Source organism: Pteropus medius, unplaced genomic scaffold (assembly GCF_902729225.1).
Source record: "Pteropus medius unplaced genomic scaffold, Ma_sr-lr_union100, whole genome shotgun sequence".
Classification (NCBI taxonomy): Eukaryota; Metazoa; Chordata; class Mammalia; order Chiroptera; family Pteropodidae; genus Pteropus; species Pteropus medius.
In genome coordinates this window covers 8,085,115-8,112,898 of record NW_024340696.1, presented here as the reverse complement: position 1 = coordinate 8,112,898, position 27,784 = coordinate 8,085,115, and the positions used below count along the sequence as shown (strand labels likewise).

The window sequence follows — 27,784 nt, the reverse complement described above, 5'->3', positions numbered from 1 at the left end:
GAGATTCTCCCGTGAGGTCAGAGTCCCTCTGCCTTCCTTGCACTGCACTTGATCTCTTGATCTTGATCCCAAAGTGGCGAGTAAAGAGGACCGCCGAACCCTAGGCCTGAATTTCTGTGCAGAATCTAGAGGTGTTTCGAATGAAGTGGGAAGGTTGCTGATAGGCCGGCTGGGTAGAGGAAGGCAGGGGAGTAGACTCAGTCTAGAATTCAAGTAAGTGTTGATGTAGAGGAGCCCAGATCAGGCAGCCATGGCTAGATAACAAGGCAGGTGCTCATTCTCCTGCAAGGAAAGGACTGACTTAGGAACCCAGCAGTCCCTTTCAAACACTCTCGCCATTCTAGGGTAGGAATGTGATGGAGAAAAGAGAAGCTTTCAGGTCTCACTTAAGAGAAAGTAGCAAAACAAGGAATCAATCTCCCAGTCCCCATTTGAGCTTCTGTCTCAGGTAAGGTGTGCAATCATTTGCAGAGGTGTGCAATCAGTTTAATAGAATCATAGAAAAGCTCGAATGAACAGGGAAAGGAACATATTAAAGCAAACATACGGTAGTAAAAAGAAAATCCATTCTGAGTTGTGGGTGGCTAAATTGGTGTTTAGGCCCTGGTTTTTATTGCATCCCAATGCTGTGAGCAGAGCAACTCTGAGGCAGGCTTGGTGATGACAATATCCATTAAAGTTAATTTCCTGATAGAGGCCACTTAAATCTGATTGTTGTTTTAATTTGTTTCTCTGCTAATTTCCTTCAGCTTAAATGGAGGAAGCTCTCTGTACCTCCCACGGCCAGCCCAGGCGTCTCTCCGAGGGGTGGTATCTATCATGGCTTTGACCATGTAGGGATGACTGTCATGGCCACACTCCTTAGGCTAGGGGTCCCCAACCCCCCAGGGCCGTGGACCAGTACCTGTCTCGGCCTGTTAGGAGGTGAGCAGCTGGTGAGCGAGCGAAACTTCATCTGTATTTGCAGCCGCTCCCTAGCACTAGCATCATCACCTCAGCTCCACCTCAGTTTCATCAGGCATAGGAGCACTGGTCCCTGGTGCCAAAAAGGTTGGAGAACGCTGCTCTAGGCAGGAGGTGACTTCTTTATTTATCACTGGAACCTGGAAGTTTCCTGATTTGGAATATAAAGGCGCTCACTTTAAAAATTTACTGAGTAATTGATTTATCAACTAAGAAATCTTTCTGTTACTCAGCAAAGGCCCAAATCCACAAAGATCTTAATGGGAAAAATGTGAGCCCCAGGAGTGTCGGAGCAACTATTGGGGTGAAGTCCTGAATTTCAAATTATACATACATGTCTTTTGTGGGAAGAACCGATATAAACACAGGCTAAAACATCAAAGCAGGAAGGAATAATCTCTTAATGATAGCAGATACAGTGCCCTGTTGGAAGTGTTTTAACATACAGGAAGTTGGCGAGGTAGGTTTTGTTACCTGCATTTTTAAAGATGAGGAAGCTGATGCGCAAAGGTAAATCAAGCTCATATCCAGGTTTTGAGCTAAGAAGCTGGCTCTTTACCATGAAGCCAGTGCTTCTCAAACTCTGGTCCCAAGACCCACATCAACATCAGCACCTGGGACCTTGTCATAAAATGCACATTCCGGACCTGTTGAACTTTGTAGTGGGCCTTTCAGGTGATTCTGATGCTCTCTAACGTTTGAGAACCACTGCACTATACCTTGCTCCCTCTCCAGAATTTGTTGTTGCATTCCATAAATATTTATCAAGTATGTAATAAAAGACAGACTCTTGGAAATAGAGCAAAGACAAAAATGCCTCCCTTCATGGAGTTTACAGTTTGGAGAGTGAGACAGACACTAAAGAAATTAAGGAATTTATATGCCAAGCTCTGCTATCTCAGGTTGGCAGATTATGTTGACAGCGGAGAAAAAGTACTGAACCTTAGCACTCTACCCACTGATGGGCAGGTGAAGGAACAGCTACATAAAAGAGTTTAGTAACTCGCCTCAGGTGACAGGATTGTTTACAATTCAGAGGCAGGTTTAAAACCCAGGCCTCTAGGTTTCTGATCAGAGAGTCTTTCTACTCTACAATGCTGAACAACTTTTCTGTTCTCCTTCACCAGTATCTTGTCAGGGGAAAAAAATAACGAAGTTTATAGACACTCTGATCTGAAACTAAATCCCCTCTCTGCCACTTAGAGATGGACCCCACATGGATTAACGTGGAAAATTTGACAGTTATCTGTAGAGGCAGAGCTGGAAGTTCAAAGCCACCGGTTACTTCTAGCTCACAAAATTGAGAGAAACTCCAGTCTAGAGAGAGAGAGAGATGAATGATGGATGAGTGGTCAGCCTTTGTCAGCCAGTCGAGTGTCACTGCTCATGGATGCCCAAAGCTTCCTGTTCTTCACCTTTGTGAAGCTTTTGGGAAATAGGTTTTTTTCTCTTTCTCCCTGTGGTATGCGTAGCCAGCATCCTCAGAAGCAGCATGAAGTTTGTGTATATTAGGTATTCTTCCAAATGTAGAGCCACCATGATCGAATATCATTGCCACTACTAGTTCAAAGTTTTCTGTTTGGGGAAGAGCCAGCAGAACTCTGACTCGTACAATTTTGCAATTGTTGAAAAGTTAGACAACTCCACTTTTGATACTGTTCATTAAAAGGCTTTGAGAAGAAACTATTGAGTAGCTAGAGGCTGTGGCCATTTTATGGAGATCGTGTGTCATCAGACAGTGAAAGTGGGGAAGAGTGAGGGACACAAATTCTAGTTTCCTCACTTTTAAAATACTAGCATCAACAAGGAAGAGAGCAGAAATTTCTCTGTAGAGTTAATAACTCAGAAAGCCTACAAACAAGAGCCCCTTAAGACCTCACTCAGAAGCTCTGCTCACTCTGATTTAACTCTTGACTGTGACACGCTCTGCTGGCCCCAGAAGAACCTGAGTAGCAGATTTGAAGGAGAAATGGAAATGCTTTCTTATTTTATTTATTTATTTATTTTTATAATGCAAAAAACAGATTTATTTGTATGCACAGCAATGAGGATTAGGATACTAGATAAGGAAAGCAGGCTTCTGTCAAATGGCTTCTGTCAAGTGGGCTCTCGAGGCAAACTAAGTTTGGATCTCAACTTTGCCAGTCAGATGTATGACCTAATCAAGTGATTTAAACACTGTGGACCTCGGCTTATTTGATTGTCTATAAAACAGAGAAAATAACAGTCATATCTCATAGGGTTGTTGTGAAGTTAAAAGGAGCTAATGTATTGAAAGCACCTGACAGGTGACTATATAATTGTTTTAGTAGTGGAATAACAAAAATCAAATTGAATAGTTAGCACTTATTGAGAGCTTCCTATATGCCAGGCACGGATCTAAGCACCACATAGGTATTAATTTATTTAAACATCACTATTACCATTGGAAGTGCTTTGTGTTATCCCATATACTTTGCCAACCAGGAAGATTTAAAAAGTGTTGTTTTTAAGCAAAACCAGCAGTATACCTGTACTTGTAATATTATGAAAATAGTTGTTTCACTTTTAAAAATATCAACATCATTAAGGAAAATTATTGCTCCAGATGATAAATCAGGATGATCTATGGATTCAGGTGTTCCCAGCGTAGAGCCAGGCCCCATGAGGATAGACACACACTTTTTTGAGAAGTGTAGTCCTGCCTTCATTTATCATCTCTGCTGTTCAGGGGCCACCATAGCTGAACTGGTGATGGGAAAGGTGGCAGATGAGGAAGGGAAGAACCCCATGTCCTGTGTCTCTTCTTTCCCCTTACAGTGGGAGCTGGGGGCCCCAGAGGAATCTTCATCTCCTCCCTTCCACTCCCTGTCAATTCCAGGTCCTGTTTTTCTCTGCAGCTCAGCATCAGTGCAATGCCAATGTGGTAGGCGGAATAATGGCCCTGCAAAGATGACCACATCATAATCCCCCCAAAGTTCTGAATGACCTTACATAGCAAAACTAATTTTGCAAATATATTAAAGATCTTGAGATGGGGAGATTATCCTGGATTATCTCAGTGGGCCCAATATAATTACAGGGATCCTTATGCAAGAGAGGCAGGAGGGTCAAAATGAGAGAAGATGTGACCACAGAAGCAGAGATCAAAGCGGTATGGCCAGGAAGCAAGAAATGTCGGTGGCATCTAGAAGCTAGAAAAGGTAAAGAACTAGATTCTCCCCTAGAGCTTCCAAAAGGAACCAACCCTGTCAGTACCTTGATTTTAGTGAAATGAGATTCACAGGCGAAGACATGAGACTGAGGGAAAAGAAAGGTGTGATGGGACCATCTGGGGCAGGCCGGGACCTACCTGTTGGATGGTGTTTCCTAAAGCGACTTTCGAGAAGATTGGTTTCCAGGGTTTATTTTGACATGGTGATTCAAAAGGGGTCTCTGTGTGACTCTGGAAATCTCTCACCTCTCTTTGCCTCAGTTTCCACATCCATAAATAAGGTTAATCTAAGCCTTTACCTCGAAGGGATGTTGTGGGCCTTGAATGAGTTCATGTATGCCAAGTGCTTAGAACGGTACCTGCCGCATCCTAAGCTTTTATAAATGTTAGCTCTTGTCAGTAGATACAGAAAAAAGCAGGACGGGGGGTCATAGGGACCTAATATGTCTGGAACATGTTCCAGACATATCAGGTTAAACATAGTTCTCTTCCGTAGGGCTTCTCAGAGTCTCGACATAGTAATGATCACTTTATACCCCCAAAGTGGAGGGAGAAAGCAATAGCGTTTCTCAAACTTGTTTAACCAGGTCCCTTTGTGATTCAGAACGATCTCAGATCAGATCCATTAGACATAATATGGGAAATACTGCCCTGCAAAGTTAAACCAGGAAACCTCGGTTCACTTTTGCCCAATTTGTAGCGTCTGCCCCTGGCCCCAGAGCCACCATCAAACTGGAGATTGGGGACCAATCTCACCAGGGCGAGGAGAGACGCGTCCCCGGCACTCAGATCTGAAAGTCAGCCCTCTTTCCACATTCACATTCTAGGCAGTGTACTAGCTCCTAACCATTATTGGTATTGTGTGTTAGTCATCATATGAATTAGCTCGGCTCCTGGGGACTTGCCTAGAACCTGGTATTGTTTCCACAACGTGACATTTAATAAGTTCCAACCATGCAAGCTAAAAACAGTTTGGGACACAGTCCACAACTTGGGGACCACTGGGTTCAGCTTCAATGCTCTGAATTTGTGAGCAGATAACTTAGGACTTATACATCGAGATGGTTATCATACTCCTCAGAGTAAGCAATATTCAAAGAGGAATTGTGTGAGGACTTGATAGGATGGAAGTATAACAGTCAGTAGTATTCATTCCGAGGCATGCATTTAAAAAAAATAAAACACTATGATGTAAAAAAATAAAAACCACTGTGGTGTCATTACTAAGCACACTTTGTATAAACATAGGAAATCTAATTTCTGGGGAATTTCATTTCAAGAAATCAGGGCTGGCTCACATAAAGAAAGATACCTTTCAAAGTAGAAATATAACACATTTAGTTAAGCTCGGGCTTTTTTGTTTTATTTTGAAAGCTGTAAAGAAGTAAACTGTAACCCTCTTTATTTTTAACAGACACCTCTAGAAAACCTTGAACAATGTTCTATTTATAAAACAAAGAGTCTGTTTTCATGCAAACTTGTTTAGTCTCTTATTGGAGAAAGAGCAGGACTATCAGAAAAATGAAATGTTTCTCTTTCAAGATATCTTGAATTCATCTGCATCTCTTTAAGAAACAATAAAACGATTGACCCGGTTTTGTTTTAACTAAGGGGAGATCACCTGGAGATTGATAAATCGTGTTTAATATTCTGAGTAGATTGGGACTGAATGAGTAACATGCTGGTGGGGGGAGGAAGTGAAATTTGAAATGAGAGTACAGTCTGGCTTTTGTAAGAGTCATGCTGCTGAGTGAGAGACGGCAGACCTAAATAATTCTCTGGTCAAATTACTTCACTATCACATTATATAAAACATTTATAATTTCATCATTCTTTAAGGCATTAAAAAAATGAAGAAGAAACTTTGGCTGAATAAATTCAATGGCTATAAATGATTCTAGAAACTACAGATAAGTGACCCAGTACAACTAGAATGTAGTATAAAGAGCAGGCAGTTTCCACCCTTCTACTTTGTCATCCTGATCAATTATATGGTGCTATTCTGCTAATCTTTATAATAATAATAATGATAATAATAAAATCAACATTTATTTAGAGCTTATTATGTGCAAAACACCCTGCTAAGAACTTTACATGGATTATTTTGTTTAACTTTCAACAGTATACAGATGAAGTAGATACTAGAATTGTCTCCATTTTACAGATGGGCAAACTGAGACTCAGAGAGGTGCAGCAGAGGGGGTGTTAGCACCGGTTCAGACACAGGTCTGACTCCAGAGTCTCACTGTTACAAGGGCGACTCAGTTCCTCCTTGAGTCACCAGTGTACAGCTGCTCAGTGCCGGAGGCTCACTGTGGAGTCAGGTGCTGATTACCACTCTGCCTTTTTATGACAAAAATCCAAGAAAGCTTCGTAATCTCAGAAACCACCCCTGACCGAGAGAGTAGCTATCTTGTTTTTCTTCACATTTGTTTCCAGTCATTGCTCATCCCAGGAAAAGTTAGGTGAGACCTCTTTCAGATGGGTATCTCACCTAGTATATATATATTGCCATTTGTACACATGATTGTCCGTTTTTTCTGGATGTTTCCACAGCCCCTTTCATTTCTGATCTTCTCTTGATACAGAACCTGGTATGTAGTAGTCATTCAGCAGATATATGATGAGTGAATGAAAGGACATGCCTACATGCAGATTACACGTAGATTCGGACACTGTGGTGTGGGCTTTTTCAAGCAATATTATGTCTTAAGAATTTTCTGTGTTGCTACCTTGTCTTCATAATTAGTGCTTGCTTGCATAATATACTTATCGTTGAATATTATAATCATGGTAATTTTTTAACCATTCTTATTTTTATGCAGAGTTTAGGATATATTTGTTTCTAATATTTTGCTCTTATAAATAACACTGTAATGAATAACTTTGTGCATAGCATTTTTTCCTTGCTTTTGGATTATTTTATTAGGATAAAATAATTTAGGATAATCCCTAAACAGGGATTCCTGAATCATAGTACTAATGGTTATGCAGTCTGTGATAGCATTGTCCAGTATAAATATAACATGAACCACATATGTAATTTTAAATTTTCTGGTAGCCTCATGTAAAAAGTGGGGAAGAAAGTAAAATTATTTTAATAATATATTTTATTTAACTCACTATCTCAAAAATATTATCATTTAAACATAGAATGAATGTAAAAATTAAGATATTTTTACATTGTTTTGTATGCAGTATTCACGGTAATGTGTGTGTTTCACATTTACAGTACATCTCAATTCACACTAGCCACATTTTAGAGTGCTCAGTAGCCACATAGTGGCTATTATATTTGGCAGCAAAGGGCTACATTATAATCCAGTATATTTAAATGTTTAAATGTTTTTTGTTGTTTAAAAACCCAAATCTTAATCTTTCTTGCCCCATCCTAATCTCCATTTCCACATATTATCTGGATCACTCCCTTGGACATTTATTGTAAACTCTCTTGCCTTTTTCATTATTATCAATATTTTCTTGACATCTGTTATACATCAGGCACTGTATTAGATCTTGGAGACCCCAATATGAATAGGACAGGGCTCACAATCCATTGGAGGAAGAGAGACATATTCATAACACAACTTTTGCTTAATGCATGTTGGAATGAGGTGAGAAATAAGTTCAAACTCACACATGCACAGAGGCCAATAATAATGCAGCGTATGATAAATTTCACAAATGACGATTAAAGTGCCGAAGGCATCAGGGAAAGCTACTTGGGGAAAATATGAGTCGAGCCTTGAGGGCTCCGTAGAATTTTAATGGGCAGAGAGAGGAGAGAACAGTTTTGCTTGTGACTATCTCGTTATCCCAACCAGATGGCAGGTTGGGATGGTCTCTCATTGTATTTAGATCTCCCTGGAGGCCTTGCCAGAGCCCTGCAGTGGAAGGTGCTCAGTGATGTTTGCTGAGCCCAATTAATAATATATGGTCGGCTGGCACACAGTGAGGGAGACACCAGGGTCTGTCTGCTCGCTTTAACCTCTGAATTGAGGGGCAGCTTAAGCTTTTCACTCATTCCTCTGATGATGTGTACTGCCAGTTTGCAGTCATAATTTTCTCACTTTACTAAATCGGTCTGGACTGAAACTAGTTGTTTAGAGCCAAAATGGTAGATAAATGGGGCCAGCACTTTAACTTACATCTGACCTACTTGTCACGTATGCCAGTTCCTCTGAGCTTTTCAAACAGTACAAACAGGCAACATGGACAGCCAGTGATATGGGAATTAAGAAGATACTTTATCAGAAGGCACTTTCCCGTTAGTTGCAACTCGTTTATATGGGCATTTGTTAGATGACCTTGCAAATTTCACAGGAATTTTTATCCTCATTACACAGTTAAGGAAGCAGGAGATCAGAGAGGTTACTTGCTCAAGGTTATGTAGCAAATAAATTGGAAGAGCCAGTACTGGAACCCATGCCTTCTAATTCCAAGGTGTGCTGTCCCATTGCCCAAAACTGGTCCACCTGTATCTGAATGTCATCATTTGTTGCTTTGAGATAGATCCACTAGATTCTTTGGTATCTACATTCTAAATCAGAGAGAAGTTACGCTCTGTGGGGGTACAAAGAAGATAAATTAAGAAATAAAACCAAGGGTTGGTGATATTATTTTTATAATTATGTTAACATTCATAAAGATGATCACTATGAGAGCGGACATTTAATTCTTAATACAAGGCAAACACTCTGCTAAATGCATTACATATAGTATCACATTTAATCTTCACAATAAATCTGTGTTGTTGGATTATCTCCATTTTCAGATGGGAAATCCAAGATCAGACAGAAGAACTCGCCCAAGGTCACATTGCTAAGTGAAAAGCAGTCAGAATTCGAACCCAGTCATATCTAATTTTTAACCTTATGTATGTAATCATCAGACTACAAAATATGTTTATGCCACCTCAGCCGTAAGTGACTTTGGACGAGTTATTAAAATTCTGATTTCTGTATACCATTTTCTCTAAAATTAATACCTTGCCCATCGCTCAGGGTTATTGTGAACTAATAAATGCGGGAATGATTTGTAAGAAGTACTATGCAGTTATGTAATGTTAGCTACATTTAAACTAAAATTCCTCAGTAAAACGAAAGATGAACCACCACCAAGAGAGTGGTGCCTGACACACAGCAGGTACTCAGTAAATGTGTATCAAATTACTTGAACGAATACAAGACCTCTGATGCTGAAGATGGACGTTCTGTTCCCACGAATGGCAGTGGGGAGGAGAGAGAAAAAAAGCAAGCCATAAATCATTTACCTGAGCAAACACCCCCCAAATCCACCAGTTTCTTCACCCCCTGGAGGAAACTGCTTTACAGTCAAAGAGTAGAGTCTAAATAGATAATGAATTCTCCCTCCACACTCGCATTTGGCTGTAGGGAGATTTTTAAACCGAATAGTTTTTTCTTCCTAAATGATATCAAGTCAGTATAGAAAAAATAGAAAATAATAGACAAATAGAAAGAAGGGGGAAAAAATCACCTTAATCCTCCTCCCAGCCCGAGATAACCATTCATTCGGCATATTGGTCTGTTTCTTTTTTCTAAGCATTTTTTACATACTTGAATTCATACTGAAATTCAAGTTAATACTTTGCTTTTCCATTGACCATCAAGGAATAGACATTTTCTCTTGAAGTTACAAACTCTTCATCAACATTCATTCTTAACACAATTTCAGTTGACAGATACTTAAGTGTCTGCTCTGTGCCAGGTGCTAGGGACACAGTGGAGAACCAGACTGAAGTTTTTGAGCTTCCAGTCTTCCTCGTTATATTTAATGAATGGCTGCATGGTATTTTATTGTCCACTTATTGCTTATTCTCTTTGAATCTATTTTTTAGGTGGCAGACTTTCTAACAGCACAATGCTCCCCAGCTATATCTGTCTGCCCAGTACCCTAGAATATGAAATAGTATAAAAAGAAACCAGCATTAGCAATGTAAATGTATGACACACTCACACAGACACATTCTAAACTAAAAATAATAAAATGATATATATTATCCTCCATTTGGGGACAGAGATTTCATCAGTTTATCCCTGTTCGGTAACACCAATTTTTAAGAATTCACTGCGTAACAAGATAAAACCTAGCTAAGCCTGAACCCATCTTTTCTCTTTTTCTTACTCTTTTGAGAAATCTAGCTTAGAAAAACACTCTCTACCTGCTAAGTTTTTGTGACATGTCTGTGGGGTGGGGTAGGAAAAGGAGTGAGGGAGGTTCAGGTGCTCTCTGCCCAGTTGCCCGGGTACTTGGCAGTCCTCCCACCTCCTCCGCTGTCCTGTTTGTCCTGTGCTTTGGAAGCAGCCAGGCATGTGACACGTGCTGCCCTTGCAGGCTCTGTCTCCAGTAGCATATGGATTTGTGTTTTGTGGTCCTGGTTTTAACTGAAGAGCCTTATTAAGGTGTGTGCAAGAGAAAATGAGAGACCTCCCCACAAAAGTCCTGCCAAATATGCCATTTATCACCTCCTGGCATGGTGGGCGATCAATATTTGGAATTGCTGGATTAATTTTCAGATCATTCTGATGTTCCCCAAGTTCCTTTGAAATTGGATTACTTAGAAGGGAAAGCTAGAGTTTAAAGACTTCTGTCCAGAGCAACTCTACCTGTGAAACGGCGAGCTGTGGGTTTATCCTGGGAACTGAGTTCACTTTTGTATTCTCAGCACCTGTCTTACCGGAATCTGGCTCATAACAGGCATCCAGGTTGTCTGTTGAATGAGTAAATGCTCCAGAAGTGCCCTACTGAGCTCATCCTCACTGGGCTTTCAACCCAGTAACTAGCACTTCATGAAAAAAAGGATGCAAGTCAACGGCCATGCCACCCTGAACGTGCCTGATCCCGTCTGATTTCGGAAGCTAAGCAGGGTCAGGCCTGGTTAGTACTTGGATGGGAGACCACCTAGGAAGACCAGGTCCTGTAGGCGTAAAAAATAAAAAATAAAAAAATTAGAGATTGTAAGCTGACAAGGTCCTTGCAGTCTGCGAGGTCAACCAAAGGTTGCCTCGCCTAAAACATAAAAATATTTAAAAAAATGAAAAAGAAAAAGAAAGGGACGCAGACTTATCATCCATGTCTCCCTATGGCCAAGCTTAGTACCTGGCATATCCTAGACTTTCAGAAACCTTAGATGAAAAAATGAATGCTGTATACCCATGCAGCAGACTATTATTCATTCATAAAAAGGAATAAATTTCTGACACATGCTACAACATGGATGAACTTTGAATGCATTATGCTAAGCAAAATAAGCCAGACAGAAAAGAACAAATATTATGATTCTAGTTATATGAAATAACTAACATAGTCATGTTGATAGAGACAGAAAGTAGAATGGTGGTTTCCAGGGGCTGGGAGGAGAGGGTGATGGGGGGCTATTGTTTAATGGGTACAGAGCTTCTATTAAGGATAGTGAGAAAGTTCTGGAAATGGATAGTGGTGATGGTTGCACAACATTGAATACCACTGAATTATATACTTAAAATGGTTAGAATGTTAAATTTTTATGTTATACGTATTTTCCAGTAATAAAAAACGATTGCCAAAAACTGGGGGGGAAAGGCGAATGCTGCTTTTCTCTTTCTGCTTCTCTCCATCTGTTGAGCCTCTTTTTTTCTGTCAAACCCAGATGATGAGTCCTGCAATGTCCCTCTTTGAGGAATTCTCTCTGCCAGAGATTAGATATCCATGCAGGTCTCATTGGGGGCTGCTCAGCTCAGGGCCCATCCTCGAGTCAGAGCACCCTGGTACTGCTCCTCTGACTTCCTCAGCCACAAAACAAAAAGCCGCTTCTGGAAGCACCGAGGCATGTCCCTAATCGCTTCACCTGCCCACCCAGACAGACGGCCTGCCATGGTCTTTTCTCTGCCCCGTCAGGCTCTTTGCATGATGGATGGGCATAGCTTCCCTCACATCCCTGTGGGAAGGAAATGGATTGAAAATCTTCCTCTTCCTGCTATGAACTTGTTTATAAGATTAAAAGCAGGTATGCTTGGGAGAGCCTGGTAGACACTGTTATTTTTAATAATTCAGAGCACACCAAGTTCAAAAACAGGTCATAGTGATTTTTTTCCTTGGTTCCTAAAGCAAACTCTGCTTACACCATCTCCTTTCCAGCAGGGGAAAGAAAAATGGATAACAGAGGCTTAATTCTGACACTTGTTCCTTATTGGTTACAAAAAGAGGACTCCATTGGCATGTTTATAAAGACTGTAGCGTGTGCTGCCTTGGTTTACGAAGCCCCTGTTCATAGCTCATGGGCCTCAGGTGACCACCTCAGGTGTGATTTGTTCCTGTCCCATCTATGGCATACAGACCACATTATTCACCCAGGCCTGCCCTTTATCAAAACAGTATCTCTTTTCATCCCAAGGCCCTCGTAAGGAAAGAACAAGTTACAAAGTCATAGCGAGGAGAGAGGACTGGACAGCTGGTACGAGAGAAGCCGGCACTGCCCTTCGGTGGCAGCTGAGCCTCCCGTGGTTTGGGCCAGGCAGGCTTCCCAGGCAGCTGGGGTGTAAATCTTGGCCTGAGGTGAAGTTGTCCCTCCCTCTCCTAGTGGTGTCAGTTGGTTTGTGTGTCTCTTTGCTGCACAAGGTGTGAAGTTCCTCCCTGGGCTAATGCAAGACATCTTTTTAATTGCGTGGAAGAGTACCTTCCAGGCTGCCAAGTGGAGGGACTTGGGAAGAGATGGCTGGCTTCTTAAACAAACTCGAGAGCTAAGAAGAGAAAAGGAGGTAAGGAAGGGAGCAGGGCAGGTATCTGCCTTTCATCTGGATATTCAGGATGACACATCTGGTGCCAGGGAAACCGCTATTTCTAACTGACGATGGGAAGCTTTGCAGTCAAGGGAGGGCTGAGCTGTCAGGTGAGCTAGAGAGCAAGAATTATCGTGACAGCTTCATGGCATGTGAAAGGCGCTGTGAAGTGCGGTGTGATTTTAACCAGCAGTGGTTAAATTAGCTTCTCTTGGACCTGGTGTGATGTGTAGTCAGAGATGGGCCGATGGCAGCTAGGAGTGCCAGGCCTGGAGAAAGTTGCAATTCTGAAGCGCCACCATTTAGGAAAGACAGTGTATGTGAAAATCGGCTCCGAGATTCTGAGTTCTGCTTAATGGAGGTGCCAGGCAGCAGTGATGTCATTAATAAGTAGTTTGTCAGTTCCTCCAGTGAACCTCTCTGAGCCCCCTATTATAAATATTCCGAGGACCCAAAGTAACCTTTTTTAAACTTCCCCAATTTAAAATCCTGTCAAACTCTAACCACCTGTACTAGCCGGCTAAGCAGCCTTGACTAACTGTTTTGCCCTGTGCTCTCACATTCCACGGGATTGTCTATGCAAGACTGAGTGAGTCAGTGAGCGAGTGAGCCTTTTTGAAAAACTTCCACACAAAAGTGAACTGAGGAAGTGTCTTTTAATAAGTAATCAGCCGGAGGAAATCAAGCTCTATCTAGCCATCTAGTAATGCTTGCCTGTTCATTGGGGACTTTTTTCAAAAGTCTGGAGCTGGAAGGTCTATGATTTGATGAGCTGTAGCTTGGGAAATTCTAGAGAAGAAAAGTAATGTGAGCAACTGTGTGTGTGTATGTGTGTACGTGAATACATACACATGTATTAATATATATCATATATAAATTAAAAGCTGCATGTTAAGGCTTCATGGCAGTACTCTGCCAAAAGTTTTACATAAATTATCTCACTTTGTCCACATAGGCAGATATTCTGTTTCTGTTTGAAAGATGAGAAGACCGAGGAGAAGCTAGTAAGTAGTTTCTCTGACTTGAACGTGGGTCTGTTTAATTTCATGATCCATGCTCATACCCACTGCTTGTAAAACAAGAATCTAAAACAAGAATGGCTAACTTTTACAGAAATTCCAGGTTCTCATAGCTCTAAGTGGCATGGCTAACACATCAGGCCCTATGTCTGGGTGTTAGGTGAGCCCTTACATTTTCCCTTTCACAGCTTCCAGGCAGAATTTCAGCCCCCCATCAGGAGCTTCCAAACCCTGCCCTCTGCAGGAGGCACCTAAGAGACTGGATTAGGAGGAATCCCAAGTCTTTGTGATAAAGCCTGCCCAGGACCCATCTGTCCATGAATTTGTTGGCACTGACCAACACCAGAGCTGTGAACCTGAGCAGCCCATCTGAAATGAACAAGCACCAGCTTCTCATTTCCAAATCATACTTTCCTGGGGCATGCCCATTCCCCGCCTGAAGTTGGTAGGGGAGTAAACAGCCATTCACCTGTCCTAGTCTCAGATTTGTGGTCCGGTAGCTCCCTTCTGCCCATCCCGCAGCACTGTGTACTGCAAACACAGATGACCTTTGCTGTGATTTCATCTCAACCTGTTTCCATATAGCAAACCTGTTTTGTATTGACATTGTTTGAAACAAGTTCTGCCTCTGTTAACTCCCTTAGCGCCTGCTCCTGGACTTGTAGCCCGGAGAGGCCAAGTGCCTCTAATTCTGAGAGCAACGGGAAGGGCACCTTGAAAGCACCCCGAGCTTCCATCTATCTGAGTCTTCTGTCCAGTGGCTTCAGGCAGCTGAAATGCTCCCCTTCCTCTCAGGGTTTTTTAATCCCTCTCTATGAGGGGACGGGTTATGGGCTCCAATTGGCCCACAGGCAATAGGGTGCTTTGTGGGACATTTTCTTACAAGTTAGTTCCCATGTGGTATTTGTTAGTCACAGCTAATTATGAAGTCCTTGGCTGAGGCAACAGACATTGTTCCCTTGGATTCCTCTCTCCTCCTTTTCCCCTTGGCTCCCCATTGCTACAGAACAAAACCGATTGTGGGGCTCTGGAGGTTGACTGTGCACATATTTTTCAGGGAACCCCTGATGGGCTCGCTGCTGGAGTTTCAAGTTTCAGGTTGAAACTCAACTAGGTAAAGCATTTTTCATTGATGCCGACACATGCTGTCTCTGCTCCATGCAGTTTTTCCTCCGTTCCTCACAGGCAGTTTTGATAATTCATTAAAAGCAATTCACAGCATTTATTCAGAACAGTGATAGTCTGCACGAAATTCTAGAATGTTAGGATTTCTACGTCATAGTAAAATCAAGTGCCAGGTTTTGCCAGCTGTGCTCAGAGGTGTAGGTCAGAAAGGAAAAGGGGCTGAGTGAGCAAGTAGGTCCAGAGCCCCTTCTTCCTAGTCCCCTGGCAAGAGCACCCCTGCATGCACCTACTTTGGGTATGGGGCTTCTGCAACCTAAAGAACAATTCTGAAATCCAGTAATCAAATCCACCCACTCATTCATTTCTCAGATGAGGAAACTGGCCCACTGAAGGTTTTTCTTTTATTTAAGGTCCATGTGAGTTAGTGAATTGATGCCAGAATGAGAATTAGCACATGGGTCTCCCAACTTCTGTATACCTCATTTGTTATGTCAGGCTGGGATAATTCTGGAACCCATCACTGGGCTGTTTTTCCCATTGCCTAGTCACTGTCTGGTGGGAAAGGCCTTATTCAGAGGATGTAGAGGCACTACAAAAAACATCCCAGAAAATCCATAACAATATTGTCAAGTCCATTTTTACTAAGGGCCACTTCAATCACACAGTGCCACGGAACCCTCCGGAGCTGTGCAGTGCTCATACAGCCCAGGAGACTGAATGGAGCAGCCCTGTTTTGACCTTATATATGTGAAAGCCAAAACTGAAATTGAGCTAGAAGGGTTTAGTTCAGCATCAAGCAAGGAAAAAACATAAGCTTTGGAGCAAGCAGACCTGGGTTCAGATCCAGGCTTACCAGTCCTGGGAACATTAACAAGTTACTGATATCACTGATCTTCAGCTTTTTTAAAATCTAAGCATAGAGCTGCTAATACCTAGCTCAAGAATTGCTGTGAGAAATTAAATTGAATAACAAAACCCCTATGTAAAGCATATCAAGGGCTTGATAAATGTTCCTTTCCCTATAACTTAACCTCTCTGTCGCCCTCAGACACATGCAGGCTTGAGCCAAAATAAAAGCCAGGCATTTTTAAAGTTTACCCTTAATTTGGAAACTTCTGGATTTTGTCACAAGCTTAACATTAACCAAATGAAATTCGGGGTATCTATAGAACATGAGCTTGTCTTAATCTTTCATAGAGCACGTATAAAACTGAGCATTTCCTGGGGGAATAGGGCTGTGGATTTCTAAGAGAAAATTCTTCAAGGGAAAACTGGAAAGCCTGAAAAACATAAGTCCTGTTTCATTGACTCTGGAAGTCCCTGGGGTGTCCTTGGGGTTCAGAGGCTGACTGCACGCAGACAGAGCCTGGCAGCAAAATGAGAGCCCCTCATTGTGCCTACTACTTGGGTGTGCTTGGGACTCTTTCCAACCCTTCTTTATTTGCCATTCGGTCAGGAACCATAGGCCCAGAAGCTTGTTTTTAAAATCTAGGAAAACAGATGTTTTTGCTTATTTTTCTCTCTCTCATGCCAAAATGCTCACTGAGTTTTCATTGGGCTATGAACTTGCTTTTTTTTTTTTTAAGACAAATCTTAGAAAAGGGTCATTGTAAACCGAAGGGGGAGGGTGGGCATCTCAAACTGGAAAAAGGTCTATTTTAGACTCTAATGAAAATGTTTGACAGTCTGAAGGCAGGGAGGCCTAGAAGACAAGAGTGAGTGAGACTGACTAGATAGAGCTCAGAAAGGGTCTACCCGGCATTATCCTCATGCCTGTCATGCCTGGTACCTCCCTGGCAGACTAGGATAAGAAAACCAAAAGCATTACATCTAGCTGATGTAAGACAGTATGGCTGTGGAAAGGCTGTGTTGTATCTCAAGTGAGGCCAGTGCCACTCACAGTCCCTGCATTTTATAGCCAGATCCAGCAGTTTGGGTACAGTATTAGTTATCTATTGCCGTTGTAACAAATCACCACAAACTCAGTGGCTTAAAACAACACATATTTATTACCTTATTGTCTGACATGGGTCTCACTAGGCTAAAGTCCAGCAGGGCAGCATTCCTTTCTGGTGGCTTCGTGGGAGAATTCCTTTTCCTTTCTTATCTTTTACAGCTTCTGGAGGCTACCCACATTCTTTGGCTTGTCTTCTTCCTTCACCTTCAAAGCCAGCAATAGGAGGTTGAGTCCTTCTTACGCTGCGTTACTCCAATCTCCTCTTCTCTTTCCCTCCTCCACTTTCGGGGAACCTTGTGGTTCCATTGGGCTCACCTATGTAACCCAGGATCATCTCCCTAGCTGATTAGCTCCTGACTTCATGTCAACCTTAATTCCCCTTTGCTATGTAAGGTAATATATTTATAGGTTCCAAGAATTATAAACATCTTGGGGGGGGGGCACATTTCTACCCTAAATGCAATAATTGTATACATTAGGATTCTTTCAGTTGCAAGAAGCAAGATCTAACTCAAGCTAATAAAAAGAAAAGGATTTTTCTGGTATATGTACTTAGAAGGAAAATATGACTGGCCTCAGGCACAGCTAGATCCCCATGTCCTACAGGGTCCCTGAGGCACTCTGTCTCTTGGCTTGGCTTTCTTTGTGGTGGTTCGACTTCCGAATCCAGGTTGTCTGCGTGGTGGCTAAGGTGACTCTCAAGCAATTTCAGGTTTCCGTAGTTCTTATGACTCGAGATCCCAGAAAGGAAATTACGGTTTCATTTTTTTAGGTTGTACCAGCAAAATCCTGAAGATGACTCTTATTGGCCTAATCGGGTCATATGTACACCCTCAGACCAATCGCTGTCCAGGGAGAGGCAATACATACTTCATTTCTAGAGCAGAGATGAGCCTTACCCCAGAGCACACGTGCTGAGTTGGGGAGGGAAGGGTTGCCATTAACCAAAATAAAGGGATGGAGAGAGCTGAGTAAGCAAAAACCACCAGTGTCCACTCCATCTTATTGCTGTCCTTTGTGCCATCTTATCGCTGGATTTTAGGACCATGCAAATGATATAGTATTCCAGTTCAGAGCTCATTTGGCTTCAAGCAACAAGACACTCCAACTTAAAAAAGAGTACAGAAGGGGGCTCACCCAGGGCGTGCAAGTTGTAAGTTAATTCAGGTAGTTTGTAAGAAGAATTGCATGAGTTTTAGAACCAGACTGCTTAGGTCTATATCCAATTTATTGGTTGCATTTACTTGACTTCTCTGTGCCTCAGTTTCTTCACCTGCAAAATGGGGTTGATAATAGCACCCACCTAATGAGCGTGTTGTGAGGTTAAGTGTGTTAATACAAGTAAAGTGCTTAGAATAGTACTTTGACATAAACAGACAATAAATAATAGCTTTAATTATTATTATTGTTGTTATTATGTTACTGTTGTTATCACAAATAAACTTCCTGAGGGTGACTTAGAGACTTGGAAAGTGGTTAAGAACCAAGTCAGATACTTACTTGGTTTCTCTTTTTCTAGCTGGGGCTACGTAGTCTCTTAGGTTTGGAACTTTCTCCCTCACACCTCAGGGAACTGAGGTTCTCACCTGTGATGTGGATTTTCACATGGCTTTCAGCTGTCATCCTTTTACCTCTGGCCTTTACTTTACATGTCTATCATCCAATGAATGCTGGGTCAGTGTCTCAGAGTTCAGAGTCTTGAGAGAATCTGATTAGTCTGGCCCATTTATTGCCTTTATAGAAGAATGTACCCTGTTTGATTAGCTGTGACTAACCAGGTGAGCTTGTACACAGGGTAATCTCTCTCAGTAGGCATGGAAGGGGCAGCTTCAAATGAAGCGGAAAGTTGGGCTAAAACGGAAAATTGACCAACTTGTCATTTACATGTATGCCATAGCAAGTTAGAATTTTCCTACAGAACAAAAGCATCAGTTTCAAAACCCAATGGTGATGGCTGGATATTCGAGAATAGGATAACAGGGGACTTCTTTGTTCTGATATGATGTAGCCTGTAGTATTTGTAGAGAAAAATTGATCATTCTATTGTTATTATAAATGGCAGAGACATTTTCAGCACTAATTAGAAATGCTTCTTGAATGAACAAAAACCCCATAGCATTGCTCTCAGAACCTCGTTCGTGGAGCAGAATTTCCTGAGAAGGTGGAATGTTTACATTTACTATCAGGAGAATGGATTCCACAGTGACTGGGGATGTCTCCAGAAATCTTCCCTATTGGCTTTTTGTTCACTATGTCCCTTCTCACTTGTCAGAGCCCCTGTATTTTTTTCCGCCTTCTCCATCCAGGGTACTCTCCCCGTGCAGAAGGTTCTGCCTTCAGAACACCTGTCCTTTTCTCTAAGGACTTTAGTAAGAATCTTTCTGGTCAAGTAGTTCCACGGTGATGGGGAGGAAGGAGGAGTACTGAGAATTTCTGAGCTCTGAGGCACTGCAGGAAGGGTGGGAAATGCTTTGGATCCGGGCTGGGCATCTTAGGAAGCACTGAGATTTGGGAGAAGACAAAGCATTGTTAAGATTTTGATAGAAGTCTGCTGGGAAAGTCTTCACCGCAAAGGCTCCTGTGCCCCTTTCTAGTTGAACAATTCACAGGCTCCACACTTGCTTTCAAATGAATTGGTTTTGAAGCAGTCAACAAAAAAGCATCCTGCTGCCAGGGCCAACCATCAAAAAGAGAAAAGAGAGCAATGCAAACCGTGGGGGAATGTGCGCGAGAGAAAGATTGCAGAGCAGAAACGAGGCTCCGCTGGCCTGATACCATGTGCATTATCTCCCCCAAAGGACCCCGTGGTTTAATGGATGGGGCTTTAACCTACCCAGAGGTCAGTCTCTGCTGGACAAGTGGAACCTCATCCCTGAGGGCATCGACATTCTCATGACGCACGGACCTCCTCTAGGTAAGTGAAGCGAAGGTTGTCCTTTTGTCATACGAGATGCCTTTCCACCCAAGCATAATAAATAAATGCTTCAGGAACTTAATAATTTTTCTTTAAACAAAAGAAGAATACAAAAAGAAAAGTGTCATTGTCTTTAAAGAAACCCAGTATGATAATTAAACTCAGCAGTTCTGCTGGGCTTACAGGTGTTCTTAAAATTAATTTTTTTGATTTAGTCAAGTCAGGGAAAATCAAATGAGTATGGAACATCACAGTCTTTTGGGTTTGATAATTTATTTTAAGAACTGAATCACTCTGGAGTAAGGGGCGTGGTAGGGAATGGAAGTCCCAATCACGGGGCTTTTGCATGGCAGTGAAATGATGGAAACTTGTTCAAAGGAGCTCATTTTCCTTTACCATATAGTAGTGGAACCTGGGAGATCTTTAAAGTTTAATATTTGTACTGATTATGTGAGAAAAGAATCCTTTTTTTCTCCTAAGATGTTAAATAAGGACTTATATTGAATGTTACTTAAAGATACTTATCCTGTAGATACATTGAGAGTTTGCATCCAATTTTAGATTGCCAGTATGCTTCAGAGCTACTTTTAGTTACCCAGATTATGGGTCAAATGATTATTTGACTTATATAATTATCTTCTAATTATTCATGAGCTTTTTAGCGATTTGGCTTGGCCACAGAACATTTTCTAAACATGACTACCACCTTGATCCCCCATCTATTCAGTATCTATTATGCCAGGGCACTCCCTTATCAAACTAAGGTGTGGTCAGGAAGTTCAAATGTTTCACTTTTAGTAGGAGTTTTCTTTCTCTCTCTTTTTTACGTTGTGGTAAAAAAAAAAAAAAATCTACCCTATTAACAAATTTTTTAAAGTACAGAAAAGTTTTCTTGAGCCTCTTGATTTGGAGAGGGGGGAAAACACTTAATACAAAAATAGATGGTTTTCACAATTTTTTTTCTGTGGTTTGGGGTAGTTATCCATGTCACTTTCCTCCTGTCTAACACGCATCCCCTAATGTGAATTTAATCTTTGTAGTTTTTTTCCCCTCCAAGAGACTAAGTGCCACCTTCTTGCCCTCAAGAGGGAAGTGGTCTGTGTTTCACATACGGCAGAAGGGAGGACCCGGGCATGCGCCATGGTGACACATTTTAATGCGAAGAGAGAGAAAGGGAAGAAGAGCCCATTCTGTTGCAGACAGGGAAATTGCATACATTCACAAAAGACCGGCACTTCCTGACTTTTTCAATGCTCCAGAATCACCACCCTCATGCTTTTTTCCCTACCCCACACCACCCTATCTGATGTTTTAAAAGATGATAACTTATCAACAATTTCTATCAAGTCATAATTAATTTCCCTAGTTTTCAATCATTAGAGACTGGTCCTTAAATTGCTAGCTAAATATTCTGATCAGCAGAGTTACCCAGTGAGAGCCTCCAGAGTTGGCATCCCAGGCAACTCGATGCTTTCCCTCACCAGCCTGGTCGGGTACAGTCATGTTTACTGTCAGGGACTTGGGTGTCCACTGCGTAGAAACATTTACATGCCTGAAGTATTATTTGGAATACAACTTTGGACAGATTGGTTGATATACAGACTTCATCAAGTCATTAATTTGAGTATAAAAGCAAGTGGCAGAAATAGTAAGTCAGAATTCTAGCCTCCAAAGAATTCAGACATCCCAGGAACTTTTACTAGGGAGGCTATCATCTCTCTCTTTGTAGTAAAGACGGAGTAGTCCAGAGAGTGGCTGTGCATAGCGCAGAATGAGATCTACATCAACGAGTTCCAAAATAAAAGGTCAGGCAAAGTTTTCGTAAAGTAAAACTGAACCTGAATCAGTACAGTTATTAGGATTCTTATGAAGATGCTGGATTAGGAGGTCGGGGTGGGGATGGAGATCAGCCTTGAATTTTCTCCTGCTGGGAAGGGAAGCCATCACACCATGAGACTTTATCATATGGTATGGGCAAGATGCTTTCTCAGCTGATTGTATATGGAATGAGATATTTTACCCCTTGGAGAAAAGCACATCCATGAAGGAATATGCCACCCACTGTGAATGAAGGACTTTTTTCCCCTCTAATTAACAAAATTTTAAAAACCCTGGTTGGATTTTTTAGGGCCCCCATTTTCATCTGACTCTCTGGCCACGTCCCTCCCACACCCCAGGTAATATGTCTTTACAAAGATGCTAAATCTTCATTTCTACAGTTTCGCCAAAGTGGAATAAACTTGTCTGTCCTTTGCTGCCTGATCATTTCTAAATAGTAGAGCTCACCTAATGGAGCTATGGAATGGATTCCCACTGGTTATGATTTAGCCTTTCGTCCCACCTGCCTTCTTTATACCTCATCCTGCTGAGGTGTATGGATTTCATTTCAGACCATAATCATTCAGAGAGCTGACTTTTGCTATAATTGATGTCAGTTTTTATGGATTTTCTGCATTAAGTGTAGAACTAAGTGGCTTTTACATAAAGGTAGTCAATTAGCCCCGGCTTGCTGCATGCCACCATGAGGTCGCCACCATTGCTTGTCGCTAGAGAGGAGACGGGAGGGGGAACTTGGTGTCCCCAAGCTTTGGTCAGCAAGAACCACTGAAGGTTAAGAGTTGATATAGCCAAAGCAAGCAAGGTATCTTGTGGCCAGTTTGCAGACAGCCCCTCCTAAACCTTCTCTGAAGGTTTATATCTTTATATCATCTATCTTTTATTATAAGAAAGATATAATTTTTTAAAAAAGAAAGTAACCGAATTGAGAGAGAAAGAGATATTATGGGACTGCTGGGAATAAATGTCACTGGGCCCATGAAGAAGATTTGAAACCTGTAGCTGAATAAATCAAATCCCTTACAGAAAAAAAAAAAAAAATGTTAATTAACAGGAAGAAAAAAAATGGAAACCAAAAAAAATTTTTTTCAGGAACCTAAAGAAGACAAAGTGACGAGTGAAAAGTTCCTTAAAAGCCATTGTAAGGTTTAATGGAGAAGCTAAGATTACAGATAATGTAATAAACCTTCTGTGAGTTATGGCTTCCTGAAAGTCTAAATGAAACCTTACCTGAAGAAAGAAAATTAAGAGTATTGATTGCATTTTGCCCTTAGGTTTTCGAGACTGGGTTCCAAAGGAGCTTCAAAGAGTGGGCTGCGTAGAGCTTTTAAATACAGTCCAGAGACGAGTCCGGCCCAAGCTCCATGTATTTGGTGGAATTCATGAAGGTAAGACCAGAAGAAAGGGGCTCGTGACATGTTGTGTCATCATTATCCATGATCTCATTCCACAGTGGGGACCTTAGCTATAATGGCAATAACTGAATCTGTGATTTTCAAACCCTTTTTTACCAGTGGACTTCTTTCATCAGTTAAAATGTTGGGAGAAGCACCTGCATGTAAAGCTGATGCATATTTTACATGGAGCGGCTCTCTTTTAAGCAGACTAGGGAGTCGGAACCAGGTCTGGCCCACCTTACAGAAAACGCAGCACTTCTCCCCAGGCAACTTCTGCAATCTCAGGGCCCTGATGAGGAATGTTTGATAACCATTGCTGCAGAACAGCCCTGAAGTAATAAAGAACAAATTTTCTCTTCAAGAGAGAAGAAATGGCCTGGATGTTAGACTAAATAACTTCTCTGGCCTTCTCTTACTTGTAAATATTGTGTTTCGTTGGGCATGTACACAGACCCAGGAAGACAAGACATTCTTGAAAAAATAACTTTGGATATGCAGTGAAAGATATATACCAGAAGTGGCAGGGACCCGCACATTTGCAGGTAGACATTTTCTTACTAACCTCAGAAAATCATTTCAGACTTCTCAGAAATCATCAAAACTGTTAGCTCCGGCTGAGGTTAAACAGAATAATTAAATCTCCCTTGAATGATGACTGGTCCAGTTGCCATTTTCTGCCTTTCAAAGTCAGCTGGGATCGAGTTCATAGAACCAGAATGTCTCCCAGGAACCTTCAGGGCACTATGTTTTGTATGTCCTCCCATTTGCAAACCAGGGGTAACTTGGCCTCTGGACAGACCCAGAGCCCTCTTCAGTTTTCTGGCCTTGCAAGACTCTCCCAGTTCCAGACATTTGTGTGCAGTGGGTACGTTTATGTAGGCAGCCACCATATTCTCTCCAGCTCCTGCGAATAGCTGTTCTCTGAAGTTATTTATGAATCTGCAGTTGAGCTGTTTAGGCCTATGTACCTGATGATGGCAAAAAAAAACAACGACAAAGTTTGCTTTCAAAGCCTACAAGTCTAGTGGCTTCCTAGTTAGGTGGGTAATAAAGAGCATGTTGAAAATCATCCTACTCAGGCCAGAGAAAGTGAGCTTGCTCCAAGTGCAGGACCAGCTGAGCGGATGGGTAGAAAGCCGGGGCGAAGCTCCCCGAGAGTGGATGTCATCTTGCCTTGACCTTGAGTTGGAGTCCCTGAAAAGGTGGGCACCTTTCTCTAAGGCATGATACAGGATTTGGGGATGGGGGGAACTCATGTCCAAACCACAGTTTAAGGGGCAGTTATCAGGTTTGAATTCCTGCGGCATATCTCTGGGTTTATATTTCATCCTTTTTTTTTTTTTTAATCATTAATTAGCTTTAAACTAGCCAGACAATTGGGGAATTCCACTGAAGTCTCAAAATAATAAACTTGCTTAAAAGGGAGGAGATCATATTCAAATAAACTTGTCTCGATTGTATTCGCTTAAGACAGCTGAAGAGGGCAGAGAGAGGGCAAATACCAGCCTCCTGATGGAGAGAGATAACAAGACTTTATGACCCCAGAACTAAACAGTGCACATTTTAAATGCCTCTTTTCTTTTCTTAAGAGATTTTTCCATTGACCCTCATTAAGCTCTCCACAGGCTTACTTGGAGAAATTTTAGTAAATGGAAAGGAGAAAAAAAAAATCTTATCAGTTATTTCTATAAGTCCTGGTAATTTTATTTTTTTCACAGGCATATTTTTTCTATGCCATGTGAACCTGACGCCAGCATAGAATTATAAACTCAATTGCAGAGGCTGTAAGGAAACTATAAGGTATCCAGGGAAATGTGCAAATTTACAAACATGCTGAAAATTTCAATGTATTAAAATTTATAAAAGGATCATACATACCAAAGACCCAGAGAAACTTTCTTAGCTTTCTTCCAATAGGTCACAAGAGAGTTATACTGCATATGGGAAGTATTTTTGCTTGATCCAGTATCCAGGTAAGCTTAGGAGGCAGTGTCCTATGGTGAGGTTTCTCCAAATCACTTGGACGTTTGATTACTTGACTCTTGAATGAAATGGAATTCTGCATCAAAGCCACACAATTCAAGATAAGATCACTTGTTAATTTTCATCGAGGCAGTTTAGATATTATTTCATAGTTAAGGAAGCTGAGTGAGCATCCACTCCCAATTCCCAGTGCAATACTCTTTCCTTCTTCACCCGTCCCAAAATTTACTGGGAGTTTGGCTGTGTGCATCCCCAAAGAGTTTCTTATGTTACTCATTCTGTGCCCTAGAATTCAATAGTTAACACAGGGGCTTTGAAATGAAAATCATATTTTAAAAAGGGGAAAAAAATTTTATAGTCTCACTAGTAAAGACATGACAGCCTTTTCCTGACAAATCTAGTGTTTAAATAAAGAAAAAAGAGTCCCTTGTCTTTGAAGCAGAGAATTCTCCCTTTAAAGAGAGAAAATCGGGAGGCAGCTTCTGAAAGCTGTTATAACTGGGGAGTCTCCACTGAACTTCATCTCACTACCCACCGACAAGGCTTTTGTTTTGTTTTGTTTTGTTTTGTTTTCCTTGCCTGACAGTATTGCATTGAGCCACTGTTATTTGTATATATTACAGTAAGCTTGACACTCTCTCCCCACAGGTTACGGCATTATGACCGACGGTTATACAACGTACATCAATGCCTCAACGTGTACAGTCAGCTTTCAACCGACCAATCCTCCAATTATATTTGACCTTCCAAACCCACAGGGTTCCTGAAGCTCTAAATGCCCAATTGGAATGTGAGGGAAGGTCTACAAACTGCCATTTTTCTAATTATAAACTTACACTCTCTTACTCATTTATTTCCAAATCCTGTGAGTTCTTTTTGTAAATTGCTGAAACACAAAAGATGCTAGAGGTTGTGCTTCTTTATTTTTTTTTTTAATGGGGAATCCATTTGAAATCAGAGGTGCATTGTGAATTTGTAAAATGACTTCTGTTTTCTCAAAGGCCACGCCATTGTAAATTGTCAGTGTTCGCCAAAGGACAGCCAAGCTTTCTTTATAAAAGGTGATAAAAGTCTTATTTTAATATGCTTTAAGCTGAAAGAAGAAAGAAAGAAACAGGTAGGCAGTGTTTTAAAAACCACCCAGATTTGCACAATTGTTTAAGAGTTTTGTTTGAACTATTTTATTTTTTGATGTTGTGTTGTCGTTGTTTTGATAATGCTTCTTTTTCGCAGATGTGGCCCGGATTTATGGTAATCTTTTCGATAAAAGTAGGCGTGGAAAAAGACTTCCCTTCACACTCTCACTATAAAGAAAGTTCTGTCAAGGGAAGAAAACAACCTTCGTTTAAAGGATGGCTTAGCTAGTGAGATCCATATTGTGGTTATACGAGCTCTCATCGTTTGTTTGTTCCTTTTAAATTATTTTAGCTTTAAAAATATGGAAATGGAATCTGTCAAGAGCAAGTATTTCATGCAGTAAAAAAAGGAGTGTGCAGACTCCTTTTCAAAATGGGTTTATATATATAAATATTTTTTGTGTATTATGACTAAGTTAGGAGTTTAATATTGCCAAGGACAGTTCAACTGCAAAGGGATGCTGTATAGCAGGACATCGGACGTCCAAAGGAGGTGACACATTTTCTCAGAACTCAAGGTCTTAAAGAGCTTGAGATAAATCTAGGTACAGTTACAGGCGTGTATAGACTTAAATGGATGCAATGGAAGCTAACTAAAATAAGGCTTAGTTGTCCTTTATATTTAAATACCCTGAATTGTCTTCTCACTTCCTCCCCCCGCCCCATTTTGCACTGTGTGTCGATGCAATCTTCGCTAGCACAAAATATTGTCGCTAATAGTCATTTCTGTTTTCCCATTGTAAATGCTGTTGAGCTTTATTCTATTTTATGTTATCTTGTTAATGAAATTTAGGAAAGCAGTTGTTTCTTTAAATTTATTGTGATATTCTATATCTAGCGGCCTTTATATGCAAATAAAATTGCAAGATTTTTAAATTTGTGCTGTTTCGAGGGTTGGCTGGTGAGAGGACAGTGATTCAGCCCCGGGAAAGGAGGGGGACATTATTCATATGAAACATCAGTACTCCGTTTCAGAAGACTTAGAATAAGTGACTTTTGTTTTCTAATTTTCAATAAAATTTTATTACCCCCTGTTCTCAGGCTGGCAGGTACATCGATAAGGCACTCAGTGTACTCTTTTGTTTCCATCATGCTGTCATTTATCTTGCCATAGATTTCAGAGGGTAAAGATTTCATCTTTGGCCATTGTCATTTCTATCGGAACAGAGTGACCGTGCAGTGGAGGCTGGAGGCTCTAGTGTAGATGTGTGTGTGCCAGTGGGAAGGTGGACCAGTGAGTAATAGAGTCACCACTACACAGTCTCATTTGTCCCCAGGCGCAGTTATCTTTCCCTCACTGTTTTTTCTAATGATGTGCACCACTGAAGTGCTGGAGCAGCCAGGAGGCAGGAGGCAGAAGGCAGTGGGATGGGGAAAACTATGTTCTGTCTGTTTTAATTTCTCCGGAAGAGCCATTGAAGAAAAACAGCATGATCTTGAATCTGCAGTTCATCCCAAGAGTCTATATTCCAGTGCTGGTTGGA

The 27,784-nt window shown here is 41.3% G+C and overlaps 1 protein-coding gene and 1 pseudogene across 4 annotated transcripts in view; both read left to right on the top strand.

The window, feature by feature from the left end:
• MPPED2 (metallophosphoesterase domain containing 2) overlaps nt 1–27,176 on the top strand; it is a 158,117-nt gene extending 130,941 nt beyond the window's left edge. For 3 of the 4 annotated variants that reach the window (XM_039866298.1, XM_039866307.1, XM_039866313.1), the window contains exons 5-7: nt 19,833–19,948; nt 23,059–23,172; nt 25,813–27,176. In XM_039866298.1, the coding sequence (XP_039722232.1) occupies nt 19,833–19,948; nt 23,059–23,172; nt 25,813–25,931 (349 nt within the window). In that variant the 3' untranslated portion in view covers nt 25,932–27,176. Of the gene's footprint in view, nt 1–19,832; nt 19,949–23,058; nt 23,173–25,098; nt 25,155–25,812 lie in introns of all 4 variants that reach the window. The other variant, XM_039866320.1, reaches the window with a different exon arrangement.
• On the top strand, nt 10,984–11,102 carry LOC120610902 (uncharacterized; annotated as a pseudogene).
• Nucleotides 27,177–27,784: the final 608 nt, after the last annotated feature.